At 42.5% G+C, this 14,808-nt stretch overlaps 1 protein-coding gene across 4 annotated transcripts; it reads left to right on the top strand.

Annotated features, from left to right (window-relative positions):
* Positions 1-1,968: 1,968 nt before the first annotated feature.
* Positions 1,969-14,295, top strand: LOC131957770 (galactoside alpha-(1,2)-fucosyltransferase 1). 4 transcript variants are annotated; one of them, XM_059322549.1, is made up of 4 exons: positions 1,969-2,221; positions 12,550-12,619; positions 12,725-12,904; positions 13,033-14,295. In XM_059322549.1, exons 2-4 carry the CDS (start codon positions 12,614-12,616, stop codon positions 13,939-13,941), a joined length of 1,095 nt encoding a protein of 364 aa, XP_059178532.1. In that variant the 5' UTR covers positions 1,969-2,221; positions 12,550-12,613; the 3' UTR covers positions 13,942-14,295. The 4 variants fall into 4 exon arrangements, with proteins under 4 accessions (XP_059178532.1, XP_059178550.1, XP_059178524.1 ...); XM_059322567.1 differs by lacking the exon at positions 1,969-2,221 and adding an exon at positions 5,416-5,477; XM_059322541.1 differs by lacking the exon at positions 1,969-2,221 and adding an exon at positions 5,422-5,722.
* The last annotated feature ends 513 nt before the right edge of the window (positions 14,296-14,808 follow it).

The following is a 14,808-nucleotide window of genomic DNA, read 5'->3' as shown; positions in this document are numbered from 1 at the left end:
TTTGTGTTAAGCTACATGGCCTATAGTTTGTGTTATGCTACATGGCCTATAGTTTGTGCTACATGGCCTATAGTTTGTGTTAAGCTACATGGCCTATAGTTTGTGTTAAGCTACATGGCCTATAGTTTGTGTTATGCTACATGGCCTATAGTTTGTGTTAAGCTACATGGCCTATAGTTTGTGTTAAGCTACATGGCCTATAGTTTGTGTTAAGCTACATGGCCTATAGTTTGTGTTAAGCTACATGGCCTATAGATTGTGTTATGCTACATGGCCTATAGTTTGTGTTAAGCTACATGGCCTATAGTTTGTGTTAAGCTACATGGCCTATAGTTTGTGTTAAGCTACATGGCCTATAGTTTGTGTTAAGCTACATGGCCTATAGTTTGTGTTAAGCTACATGGCCTATAGTTTGTGTTAAGCTACATGGCCTATAGTTTGTGTTAAGCTACGTGGCCTATAGTTTGTGTTAAGCTACATGGCCTATAGTTTGTGTTAAGCTACATGGCCTATAGTTTATGGACGACCCCTTACATATTCAATTACGCATGTATACTGATTCAAAAATAGATTTAAATAAGTAGCGGATAATTAACTGTGCGATCAGTGTTAGTTTAAATTGAGTTGTTGTTTTTTTTAATACAAAATATAGCATTATTCAAATATAATATAGATCTAGTAAACTAAAATAATAATTAATAGAAAGTTGGTACTGTTTCATATAATTTGTAATCTTAATGAAACTGTCATAATACTACTACTTCATCGTGATGACGTTGTTGACCTTGTCAAAATTTCCCTACCGCTACGCAGTTCGCCCATAAGTAAATTTAAATAGAGGTGCCACATCAGTTGTATTTGTGTCTGTATTTTAATTTTAAAAAATAAATTACACGATTTAAACTGTATATATAAAGTAATTATGTTTGAAGTATTATATGTAACATTTTCTAATTCAATTATTCGTAAGCAAATACATTATACAGTTGCCTTAAACTTAACACCCCTCTTGCCAAGTGATACTACCGTAGAGGTTTTTTAAACATTGCAATGCATCCTAATGGTTATTTTTAGAATGACAAACTGATACAGCTGTTAATACGTGTTGTAAACGTTGACTCTACTAGTCTATTACTGTTGTAAATAATTGCTGCATGAAATAAATCTTGTGATTTGCATAGATGTGCCGACCAAAGATAATTTTTTAACAAATATTGTTTAAAACTTTGAGTTTAAAAAGTTTCCAAAAAGACGCCACTTTGCTAAATATGGCCAGAGGGGGAGCGGCCGCTCCCCCTGCCCCCCCCCCCCCCCCACTGCGTACGCTACTGGCTGGGAACTAACATAAATGAGTGGTGTTAACCAAGTTTTACCTTTTTACGCTGAGAACTAACGTAACTAAGTGCCGTCTCGCTGTTTGATTCTAATAAAAAGTTCAAGCTACACCAAAATACGCAACAGAAAAACTACGAACTTTAAACATTTAATGGGTCGTTCATAAATGACGTCACACTCGTAGGTTGGAGGGGGGGTCCGTGTTTAGAAAACTTTTAATAAATTGATCAAAATACTCAGTTGACAGAGTCCAGACAAGATTTTGGAAAAATATCAATGTTTTAAGAGAAATTGATCTGCGTTTTCGAGGGGGGGGGGTTGTGGGCTGAGGCGTGACGATATTTTAGGAGGGGGTCTGGTAAAAATCGTCAAAAAAAGCGCAACATTATTTCTAACTTCTATCATCAATTATGATCAATTGTATCAGGGTTTCTTTTTCATTTCGGCGGGGGGGGGGGGGGGGGGGGGGGGATAAGACGTATGTTCACTCCACATTCTTCCCCCCCCCCCCCCCCCAAAGATATGCCTGGAAGGAACTAGAAATGTTTTCACGTAAATATGTTTTATTAATTACTCGAGGCGTGATGACGCCGAAGGCAGGCAAACTGAGGCACAAGGTCAGACTCTTGAGTTGGTGAACATCTCCTGTTTTCATTGAGGCACAATGTCAGTCTCTTGAGTTGGTGAACATCTCCTGTTTTCATTGAGGCACAATGTCAGTCTCTTGAGTTGGTGAACATCTCCTGTTTTCGGCAACCAGCGATCTGTCCAAGTGAAGCCTTGTGGCCTAAACGAGAGACCTACTTTCTGCTATCTTTGGATTTCAAGATGGCCACCAACCAAGCGTCACTAGCCTAGTGACAAAGTTAAGCTGATACCTATATCGGTAGACCCTTTTTTTAGATTTCAGACACAAATATTAAATGTATATTAATAGTATAACAAAAAGGTGTGATTTTGTTACAATTTTGCAAATTTACAAAAAAAAAAAAAAACTAGTTTAAAAAATTCAATGAAACTACGCACGGACATGAAGAATGATAAAATAAACGTCATTTTTTTTAAATTTCAGATACTATTACACAGCATACAAAAAATGTCTATTGTAAACTTTTAGTGACAAAAATCAACAAATCTCCCTGAATTTGGGGTATGCGCCATGTATGGATAGGCCTAAGTAGTTTATTTTTTAAGATATACTGGAAAAAAAAACAGCCCACATGACCCCATTCGCATCTCTTTGAGTCCTTAAACGACATGTAGATCTTTCTAAGATAGCGTGTATAGATGTACATAATTTTAGAGATGAATACCATTTTTTAACACGTTTTTCTTAACTCAGCTTCGCGTTTGTGGATGTGTTTGTTGTTAAAATTGACATCGAAAATTAGCCCACTTCTGATTGCTCTATAGATCTGAAATTTGGCATGCAGGCTACTTTCGCCTAACAATTTCAGATGCAATCATAAAAACTAGCAATTAGAGACCGTAATTAGCTTAATTTAATTACGCCCTAAGGACCATAAAATTGAGGACATGATTTCTAAAGATACCGACAAGACTGAAGGCCTATTGACACAGTTACTTCGGCCCCAATCGATGTGAGCGCGCTGGCCGTGATCGTATAGTGGTTAGTACTTCGCGTTGTGGCCGCGACAACCCAGGTTCGAATCGCTCAAGATTTTTAGTCCGTGTATTTATAAACACTTAGTCAAGTCATACTTAATCAAGTCATTGGATAAAGTAGAAAATAAACTATATAAAAAACTTTTTTTAAAAACCACGTTTTTCATGTGTAGCAACGGACTAAAAAGGAGAAAATAAAATACTTAAAAAAAACTTTAAAAAACCACGTTTTTCTTGTGGACTAAAAAGTAGAAAATAACTATTTACATACATTTGATGACAAAAAACGTGGGTCGGGCAGATGGGTCGGGAAATTTGATGGTGAACGTACCCACGTTTTTTGTCATCAAATGCATGTAAATAGTTATTTTCTACTTTTTAGTCCACAAGAAAAACGTGGTTTTTTAAAAAGTTTTTTTAAGTATTTTATTAATGGACTGTTTTAGAAATAATGTGCAGATAAGTGATGTAAAATGGCTGAAATAACATAGGGAACAACACAACCATTCTCCCGCATCTTGCGCCAGTACAGGTCAAGATTTCTTACTTTCGTTGTCCGTCCATATTGTGTGTTGTTGACGTTTTGCGTTAAAGCCAGCCTTTGTACCAGTGGCGTAGCGAGGTCGGGTGTCACCCGGTGCGGCACTTAATGGTGTCACCCCCCCCCCCCCTGAGGCGCAGCGACCCTTCCCGTGGACACATTTTCGATTTGCACCCCCCTCAAACTTTCGATTTGCAACCCCCCCCCTCAAAGTTTTCTCTATATATTTTGCTATTTTTTGCCTTCGTGTCACCCCCCCCCCCCCTTAAATGTTGTCACCCCGGTGCGGTCCGCACCCCTCCCGCCTTCGCTACGCCTCTGCTTTGTACAGAGTTTCTTCCTGAAATAAATTTAAATAATTTATATAGAAAATATATACTTTTAACAGTGTCCCCCCCCCCCGAAGAAAGTCTACCACCCCCCCCCCCCCCCCGAAAATTTCTAGTGCCCCCCCCCCCCCCCCCGGAGAAAAACGTCTGGAAGAAACACTGGCTTTGTACCGTGTCGGGTTTCTGTTTTGTTTCTATGCTATGTTACGTAATGAGCATGATGAATGTGGTCAGAAAAGGTGGTTGAACTATTGCTGCGGTGAGTTGAGGGCAAGTCAGATTAGCAACGTCTTAATGCCATTTCACACTAATTTAAAATACACGATGAAAACCGAAAAGGCGGAACATTCTATTAAGGGGTCATCCATAAATGACGTCACGCTTTTTTTGACGATTTTTACCTCCCCCCTCACCTCCGTCACACGTCGTCACAAAAAGCCAGACCCCCCCCTAAAATGACGTCACACCTCAACCTACAACCCCCCTCAAAATTGCAGTTGAATTTTTTTAAAAACATCGATATTTTTCCAAAAATTTGTCGAAACTATTACTATTTATTAAAACAGTTATCTAAAACGCGAAATAACGTCTAAAATTCGTTTTCTAACATTGCTTTTTTATAATGCAAAAGTTTGACGTCGCAACATCTGAACCTCCCCACCTCCCCCTCATCACACATCGTCACAAAATTACGGACCCCCTCTCCCCCCTACGAGTGTGACGACATTTATGGATGACCCCTAAATTCTATTGAATATTATATGTATAGCGGAATGAAAGCCTCATACACACTTCATGCTAAGTATTTTTACGTTTGCTATAAATACTACTATACATAGACAACCTACGCAGACTACATTGCAGTTAATTAAATTAAGTTGATTTGCACTCTCTGAATATTTAACACATAAAAGTATTAACAAATTCCATGCAGATATATAATTGTGATTTTTTTCCTGTGACTATTAACATTGTTTTATGTGTTGTTTTTGTTCCCTGTGACTTTTTTCCTACAATCGGACTAGCAGCTCATCATGGGATGGGGGACATCAAAGGATAAGTAGACCTGCTAAGGTTGCCCGTTGTTTTTTTTACTTTCTATCCCCGTGTAAAGGTGAAGAGTATAAAAATGTATACATTTATGTGGGGGGGGGGGGGGGGGGTGGGGATGTCTAAGACTTTTTGTGAGAATGGGATGGAGGTGAAAAAAGCGTGACGCTAGTTTATGGGAGACCACGAGGCTTTGTACAATTATTGATATTGTATATTTTGATTAATTAATAATCACACACAATTATATTAATATTCAAATTGCAAATTAGTTGGGTATTTTTGTGTGCAACGGATGCTGGAACATCCTCAGTTTAGATTCTAGATCTTTAATTGGACGGATCTAATTGTTCTAATTGTTCCAATTCTATATATAAATTATATAGTCTAATAATTATAAAAAGAACACACTACTCTTACAAGTAGAATGTCGCTGTAGAGATATATTCTAGGATCTAGAATCTAGATCTAGAATCTAGATCTAAATATATTTTTGGCAATTTTCCTAAATTTAATCTGGCGTTTCTGCTAGAACAAAATCTAGATATATAATCAATCATTCTAATGTTACGGTTTATAAACCTGCTTTAACAAGTGTACACAACTAATCTATCGATCTTGGAAATTCTATAATTCTAGACTAGATCTAGAACGATAACGTAGTTCTAGATATAGACTAGATCTAGATGCTCTAGATAGTGTATATAGAATCTAGGCCTTAAGTATATAGCCTAATTAATAGGCCTAGGCCTATATATTAATAATATTATAAAATTATTATTATTAATATTATAACAGTGATCACCTACTAACTTAGTACTAGAATCTAGTACTAGTCAAGGTAGGTACTAGATCTAGTGCCTACTAGTCCTACTATTTAAAATACTATTTATTACTATTTAATATTTATAAGCCTAGGGCCTATAATAATACTAGATCTATACTAGTATATACTATAGGCCTATAGCCTATAATTTCTTTGGTAATCTATCGTTTTGGGTACGTAAAATCGCCCGCGGCTATTAATGTACGAAAACGTTACCTCATTGTCAAGGCTTTAATAGGAGTATATTGTCATATGTTTGTGTCAAATATTATAGATAAATGAATAATAAACCTAAATCAATGGCTAAATATATCGATATAGGCCAGAAATTAACTTTAAACAGCAGTGTCTGAGAGCAAGATTTGCTATATAAACAGCAGCCATTTGTAAAATAGAGTGGCTTCCCCCTGATCTCGCGCTAAAAGCTTATAAAAATAAAACTTAAACAAGATGGCTGCTATAGTAAATGAGCATGGTTGCATCTGTTGGAAACATCGCTAGTCTTCATTTATTACTGAAAAGTTTTAATTCAATTCTTTAAAAACAGGTACATAAATGAAACAACGAAACATTTTTGTATTTTAAAAAATATAAATCCTCCTCAAAATGTGAAATAATTATTAAAATTTAAGGAGTCACCTGGTTTTCACATTACAAGTCGCGGGCGATTTTACGTACCCAAAACGATAGATTACCATTTCTTTAATTATATATATACTTATAATATTCAATAGGCCTATAATTTTCAATATTAAAATAATAAATATTCTATTATTCAATATTTTGTATGAATGTATGTTATCATGATGTAAAGTTGAGTAAAGTAAAGCTACTATTTAACTATTAGGATTATTTATTAACTACTACTAGATCTAGATCTAGTTCTATAGACAAGGCCTATCCCTAGTCTATACTACTAAATAGTAACTAGTAGATCTATAATAAATTAATAAAATATTTAGTATTTAGGCCTATCCTATAACTATATTTTTTTCTATAACTAATAATAACTAGATCTATAGGCCTAATCAAATCTATATTCATCACTATTATATTATTGGTAGCTGGTACGGGTTTAAAAGTTAATTTAACATCGTCATCAATCTAATTTAATTGTAAATAATTTAGGCCTAAGAGGTCGTCCATAAATGACGTCACACTCGTAAGGGGGAGGGGGAGGTACGGAATTTTGTGACGGTGTGTGATGAGGGGGAGGGGTGTTTGTGTGGTCATCATGTGGTGTTTGTGTGGTCGTGTGGTGTTTGTGTGGTCATCACGTGGTGTTTGTGTGGTCATCGATGTTAAAAAAAATTCAACTGCAATTTTGAGGGGGGGGGGGGTTGTACGCAGAGGAGTGATGTCATTTTAGGGGGGTGGGTTGGCTTTTTGTGACGATGTTTGACGGAGGGGAGGGGGGTAGGTAAAAAAAAAAGTAAAAAAAAAAAGCGTGACATCATTTATGGATGACCCCTAACTGGCCCATGCAGGCCTATGCCTATTGTATCATTTTTGTTTTTAAATAGGGCCAAAAGCTCGCTGCATCAAACAAATACATCATTGGCTTTTCTACCAGATCTAAATAACTTTTTAAATAGTCTAAGATATCGATCTAGGATCAATCTAGATCTACCATTTGTTTCACACATGGATTTTCCAAAAAATGTATAAATTGTCACAAATGTTGCTGTTAATAGGCATACTATCTGTATAAATTGTCACAAATGTTGCTGTTAATAGGCATACTATCTGGGTCTTGGTAAAATGCGGGATGGGAATTACAAGGCTGTAAAATGCTAAAGGGTGCGAAAACTACCTGTACATGACAGTTTTGGCTTGCATTTACCCCCACTTACAGAGAGTAAACTGCGATGATATATGCAAAAACTTTTATGCACCTGAATTCAGTGTTGATGATTTACATGAACTTTGATGATGACAAAATTCAAGTTGTTTTAATGCAGCTGCTCGCTGCTAATGTATTTAGAATCCAATAAATCTGATGGGCGAGGTTTTACGTACCCGAAATTTGGCTATGATCGAGCAATTTATTTTTAATTTTGTCGATGATTGAACACCTTTCTATTGTTTTGATTAGTTCCAAACAGCCTAAAATATCACATTAATTTAAAAAATTTTCATTTAAACAGATTTTAGTTTTATATTAGTCCCTAAATATCCGCTGGTATTTTTCAATCAGGCCTACATATTTAATTTTATTTTTACATATTATTAATGATACTATTCTGTGAATGAAAGGTATGCTACATCTCTTGAACCTTTGTGTGACAGTCATTGTACATGTCTGACAGTTATTGTACGTGTCTGATAATCATTGTATGTGTCTGACAATTATTGTACGTATTTGACCATCATTGTATGTGTCTGACAGTCAATGTATGTGTCTGACAGTCATTGTATGTGTCTGACAGTCATTGTATGTGTCTAACAGTCATTGTATGTGTCTGACAGTCATTGTATGTGTCTAACAGTCATTGTATGTGTCTGACAGTTTCTTCCTAAATCTTACACATATATTCCTTATAGAACTTTGCTCATCCTTTTAGTGTAGAGGACTCCATGTTAAGTTTGACCCCCCCCCCTGTAGAGGACTACATGTTAAGTTTGACCCCCCCCCTGTAGAGGACCATGTTAAGTTTGACCCCCCCCCCCTGTAGAGGACTCCATGTTAAGTTTGACCCCCCCCCCCTGTAGAGGACCATGTTAAGTTTGACCCCCCCCCCCTGTAGAGGACCATGTTAAGTTTGACCCCCCCCCCTGTAGAGGACTACATGTTAAGTTTGACCCCCCCCCCCCTGTAGAGGACTACATGTTAAGTTTGACCCCCCCCCCTGTAGAGGACTACATGTTAAGTTTGACCCCCCCCCCCTGTAGAGGACTACATGTTAAGTTTGACCCCCCCCCCTGTAGAGGACTCCATGTTAAGTTTGACCCCCCCCCCTGTAGAGGACCATGTTAAGTTTGACCCCCCCCCCCCTGTAGAGGACCATGTTAAGTTTGACCCCCCCTGTAGAGGACTACATGTTAAGTTTGACCCCCCCCCCTGTAGAGGACTCCCATGTTAAGTTTGACCCCCCCTGTAGAGGACTCTATGTTAAGTTTGACCCCCCCCCTGTAGAGGACTACATGTTAAGTTTGACCCCCCCCCCTGTAGAGGACTCCATGTTAAGTTTGACCCCCCCTGTAGAGGACCATGTTAAGTTTGACCCCCCCCCTGTAGAGGACTCCATGTTAAGTTTGACCCCCCCCCCTGTAGAGGACTCCATGTTAAGTTTGACCCCCCCTGTAGAGGACCATGTTAAGTTTGACCCCCCCCCCCTGTAGAGGACTCCATGTTAAGTTTGACCCCCCCCCCTGTAGAGGACTCTATGTTAAGTTTGACCCCCCCCCCTGTAGAGGACCATGTTAAGTTTGACCCCCCCTGTAGAGGACCATGTTAAGTTTGACCCCCCCCCTGTAGAGGACTCCATGTTAAGTTTGACCCCCCCCCTGTAGAGGACCATGTTAAGTTTGACCCCCCCTGTAGAGGACCATGTTAAGTTTGACCCCCCCCCTGTAGAGGACCATGTTAAGTTTGACCCCCCCTGTAGAGGACTCCATGTTAAGTTTGACCCCCCCCCTGTAGAGGACTACATGTTAAGTTTGACCCCCCCTGTAGAGGACCATGTTAAGTTTGACCCCCCCCCCCCTGTAGAGGACCATGTTAAGTTTGACCCCCCCCCCTGTAGAGGACTACATGTTAAGTTTGACCCCCCCTGTAGAGGACTCCATGTTAAGTTTGACCCCCCCTGTAGAGGACCATGTTAAGTTTGACCCCCCCCCCCTGTAGAGGACCATGTTAAGTTTGACCCCCCCCCCTGTAGAGGACTACATGTTAAGTTTGACCCCCCCCCCCTGTAGAGGACCATGTTAAGTTTGACCCCCCCCCCCTGTAGAGGACCATGTTAAGTTTGACCCCCCCCCCTGTAGAGGTCTCCATGTTAAGTTTGACCCCCCCCCTGTAGAGGACTCCATGTTAAGTTTGACCCCCCCCCTGTAGAGGACTACATGTTAAGTTTGACCCCCCCTGTAGAGGACTCCATGTTAAGTTTGACCCCCCCCCCTGTAGAGGACTCCATGTTAAGTTTGACCCCCCCCCCCTGTAGAGGACCTGCCATGTTAAGTTTGACCCCCCCTGTAGAGGACCATGTTAAGTTTGACCCCCCCCCCCCTGTAGAGGACTCCATGTTAAGTTTGACCCCCCCCCCCTGTAGAGGACTCCATGTTAAGTTTGACCCCCCCCCCCTGTAGAGGACCATGTTAAGTTTGACCCCCCCCTGTAGAGGACTCCATGTTAAGTTTGACCCCCCCCCCCCCCTGTAGAGGACTCCATGTTAAGTTTGACCCCCCCTGTAGAGGACCATGTTAAGTTTTGACAGAGGACTCCATGTTAAGTTTGACCCCCCCCCCTGTAGAGGACCATGTTAAGTTTGACCACCCCCCTGTAGAGGACTACATGTTAAGTTTGACCCCCCCCCCTGTAGAGGACTCCATGTTAAGTTTGACCCCCCCTGTAGAGGACTCCATGTTAAGTTTGACCCCCCCCCTGTAGAGGACCATGTTAAGTTTGACCCCCCCCCCCTGTAGAGGACTCCATGTTAAGTTTGACCCCCCCCCCCTGTAGAGGACTCCATGTTAAGTTTGACCCCCCCCCTGTAGAGGACCATGTTAAGTTTGACCCCCCCCCCTGTAGAGGACTCCATGTTAAGTTTGACCCCCCCCCCTGTAGAGGACTCCATGTTAAGTTTGACCCCCCCTGTAGAGGACCATGTTAAGTTTGACCCCCCCCCCCTGTAGAGGACTCCATGTTAAGTTTGACCCCCCCCCTGTAGAGGACCATGTTAAGTTTGACCCCCCCCCCCCCTGTAGAGGACTCCATGTTAAGTTTGACCCCCCCTGTAGAGGACCATGTTAAGTTTGACCCCCCCCCCTGTAGAGGACTCCATGTTAAGTTTGACCCCCCCCCTGTAGAGGACTCCATGTTAAGTTTGACCCCCCCCCCCTGTAGAGGACTCCATGTTAAGTTTGACCCCCCCCCCTGTAGAGGACTACATGTTAAGTTTGACCCCCCCCCTGTAGAGGACTCCATGTTAAGTTTGACCCCCCCCCCTGTAGAGGACCATGTTAAGTTTGACCCCCCCCTGTAGAGGACTCCATGTTAAGTTTGACCCCCCCCCTGTAGAGGACCATGTTAAGTTTGACCCCCCCTGTAGAGGACCATGTTAAGTTTGACCCCCCCCCCTGTAGAGGACTCCCATGTTAAGTTTGACCCCCCCCCCTGTAGAGGACTCCATGTTAAGTTTGACCCCCCCCCCCTGTAGAGGTATCCATGTTAAGTTTGACCCCCCCCCCTTGTAGAGGACTCCATGTTAAGTTTGACCCCCCCCCCCTGTAGAGGACTCCATGTTAAGTTTGACCCCCCCCCCCTGTAGAGGACTCCATGTTAAGTTTGACCCCCCCCCCCCTGTAGAGGACTCCATGTTAAGTTTGACCCCCCCCCTGTAGAGGACCATGTTAAGTTTGACCCCCCCCCCTGTAGAGGACTCCATGTTAAGTTTGACCCCCCCCCCTGTAGAGGACCATGTTAAGTTTGACCCCCCCCCCTGTAGAGGACTCCATGTTAAGTTTGACCCCCCCCCCCTGTAGAGGACCATGTTAAGTTTGACCCCCCCCCTGTAGAGGACCATGTTAAGTTTGACCCCCCCCTGTAGAGGACTCCATGTTAAGTTTGACCCCCCCCCTGTAGAGGTATCCATGTTAAGTTTGACCCCCCCTGTAGAGGACCATGTTAAGTTTGACCCCCCCCTGTAGAGGACTCCATGTTAAGTTTGACCCCCCCTGTAGAGGACCATGTTAAGTTTGACCCCCCCCCCCCTGTAGAGGACCATGTTAAGTTTGACCCCCCCCCTGTAGAGGACCATGTTAAGTTTGACCCCCCCCCCCTGTAGAGGACTCCATGTTAAGTTTGACCCCCCCCCTGTAGAGGACTCCATGTTAAGTTTGACCCCCCCCCCCCCCCCCTGTAGAGGACTCCATGTTAAGTTTGACCCCCCCCCCCCCTGTAGAGGACTACATGTTAAGTTTGACCCCCCCTGTAGAGGACTCCATGTTAAGTTTGACCCCCCCCCCCCCTGTAGAGGACTACATGTTAAGTTTGACCCCCCCCCTGTAGAGGACTCCATGTTAAGTTTGACCCCCCCCCCCTGTAGAGGACTCCATGTTAAGTTTGACCCCCCCCCCCTGTAGAGCTCCATGTTAAGTTTGACCCCCCCCCTGTAGAGGACCATGTTAAGTTTGACCCCCCCCCCTGTAGAGGACTCCATGTTAAGTTTGACCCCCCCCCCCTGTAGAGGACCATGTTAAGTTTGACCCCCCCTGTAGAGGACCATGTTAAGTTTGACCCCCCCCTGTAGAGGACTCCATGTTAAGTTTGACCCCCCCCCCCTGTAGAGGACCATGTTAAGTTTGACCCCCCCCCCCTGTAGAGGACTCTATGTTAAGTTTGACCCCCCCCCTGTAGAGGACTCTATGTTAAGTTTGACCCCCCCCCCTGTAGAGGACTCTATGTTAAGTTTGACCCCCCCCCCTGTAGAGGACCATGTTAAGTTTGACCCCCCCCCCTGTAGAGGACCATGTTAAGTTTGACCCCCCCCTGTAGAGGACCATGTTAAGTTTGACCCCCCCCCCCCTGTAGAGGACTCCATGTTTAGTTTGACCCCCCCCCCCCCCCCCCCCCCCCTGTAGTTGGTATAATGAACCTAATCCCATATTTTTTTTTATTTCAGTAGACAGAAGATGTGAGATCTGAACCAGCCTTTGGGCCAGTGTTTCAAATTTGCACCATATAACATGAGGGTAATTCAGCCTTTAGAAAAAAACTTTTCAACTACCATATTTTTAAAAAATGTTTTTTGTGCACATATTATGTGATTGTGTAATTGTTTGAAGTATTTCTTCCAGACAAGAATGTTGAACCCATGTAAAAGTACCTGGAAGCTCTTGGTACGTTTGGTAGGTGGCCTTAGCTTAATCTGCATCTTACTGTGGGTAGGCTGGCGGCCAACAGTCCACACAATCAGGTTTTTTTGGAGTCAAGACTACAGGGCTTGTATGATGCAGAAACGTAACTATGAGTTGGAGGTGAGTTCATGGAATCATTAGTCACTCTATTGCCCCCGCCTTACCCCATTAAAGTTTTATATGTCACACCCCATGGAAGTTTGACTTAATTAATTATTAATTGAAATTAATATCCTTTGACCTCCCAGGAAAAGTCCACACCTCTGTATGTTACCCTCAAGTTTCACGGCCGACTTGGTAATTGGATGTACAGCTATGCCTCCCTGCTGGGTGTGGCCAGGGCCAACGGGTACATACCCTACTTGACCACCTCTCATCCACTGGTCAGTTATTTCCACATCACCAAAGTTCGTCCAGAAGATGCTCAGTGCCTGTACACAGTCTTTGATGACCTCCCTTGCACATACAATCCTGAGTTGATGAACCTGCCTGCTGGCAACATTTCTATTGATGGCTATCTCCAGTCCTGGAAGTATTTTCGTTTTATGGAAGAGGATGTTAGGAGGGAGCTGAAGATGCACACCCATTTGAAGACTCAGGCCAAGGAGCAGTTCTCCAGGTACGTTGGTAAGTACATCCAGGAGGGCAGGCTGGTCATCAGCATCCATGTTCGTAGGGGTGACGTCCTGCTGCCTGAAGCCCGCAAGCTTGGCTTCTGTGAGGCGCCCAGATCTTATCTGGAGAATGCCATGAAATACATGCTGACAAGGTACCCTCACTCTGTGTTTTTTGTGGCATCTGATGACATCAGGTGGTGCAAGGAGAATCTGGTGCCTGTTTCCTCAGGGAACCAAACTGTTCCAATTCTATTCTCAGAGAGTAATTCATATTGGGAAGATTTTGCAATGTTGACCTTATGCAACCATTCCATCATTTCTGTTGGCACTTTTGGATGGTGGAGTGCCTGGCTAGCTAATGGCCATGTTGTATACTACAAAGACTTCCCTATACCAGGTACTAAAGTAGACTATGAGACCAAGAAAGAAGATTTCTTCCCTCCTCATTGGGTAGGGCTATCAGCTAGCTGTGCTAATCAATACAGTTGGCTACTGATTGCTTGCTTGATGGTTGGGACAGTTTTATTCTTCAATAAGTGAAATCAAGACAAATTGTGCTTAGGATTTTCAGATGAATTTGTTGAGGATATTATAATTTAGCAAACACTTTTTAAATAATTAAATAGTTCAAATTTCAATGTGAAGAAGTCAAACACAAGTCATTAAAGGTGAAGGTCATCACCCTAAAAGAATCCACAAGGCAGCTGTTGTTTAATTTTGGAGTTGTCCCCCCCTAAATGGGGTTGCTGTCCCCATTAACAAGCCTCATCTACCCAGGATTCGTGTGGTTATCATGTGGTGTTTGTGTGGTCATCATGTGGTGTTTGTGTGGTTATCATGTGGTGTTTGTGTGGTCATCATGTGGTGTTTGTGTGGTCATCATGTGGTGTTTGTGTGGTCATCATGTGGTGTTTGTGTGGTCATCATGTGGTGTTTGTGTGGTCATCATGTGGTGTTTGTGTGGTCATCATGTGGTGTTTGTGTGGTCATCATGTGGTGTTTGTGTGGTCATCATGTGGTGTTTGTATCATGTGGTGTTTGTGTGGTCATCATGTGGTGTTTGTGTGGTCATCATGTGGTGTTTGTGTGGTCATCATGTGGTGTTTGTGTGGTCATCATGTGGTGTTTGTATCATGTGGTGTTTGTGTGGTCATCATGTGGTGTTTGTGTGGTCATCATGTGGTGTTTGTGTGGTCGTGTGGTGTTTGTGTGGTCATCATGTGGTGTTTGTGTGGTCATCATGTGGTGTTTGTGTGGTCGTGTGGTGTTTGTGTCATGTGGTGTTTGTGTGGTCATGTGGTGTTTGTGTGGTCATCACGTGGTGTTTGTGTGGTCATCACGTGGTGTTCGTGTGGTCATCATGTGGTGTTTGTGTGGTCATCATGTGGTGTTTGTGTGGTCATCATG

Source organism: Physella acuta, unplaced genomic scaffold (assembly GCF_028476545.2).
Source record: "Physella acuta isolate Inbredline_101_S28 unplaced genomic scaffold, ASM2847654v3 ptg000081l, whole genome shotgun sequence".
Classification (NCBI taxonomy): Eukaryota; Metazoa; Mollusca; class Gastropoda; family Physidae; genus Physella; species Physella acuta.
Note: the sequence above shows the minus strand (reverse complement) of the source record. Positions and strands in the feature narration are given on the sequence as shown.

Coding starts and splice junctions, on each gene's coding strand:
- LOC131957770 (XM_059322549.1), top strand. Junction 12,905..13,032: donor AACGTAACTATGAGTTGGAG/GTGAGTTCATGG, acceptor TTGACCTCCCAG/GAAAAGTCCACACCTCTGTA.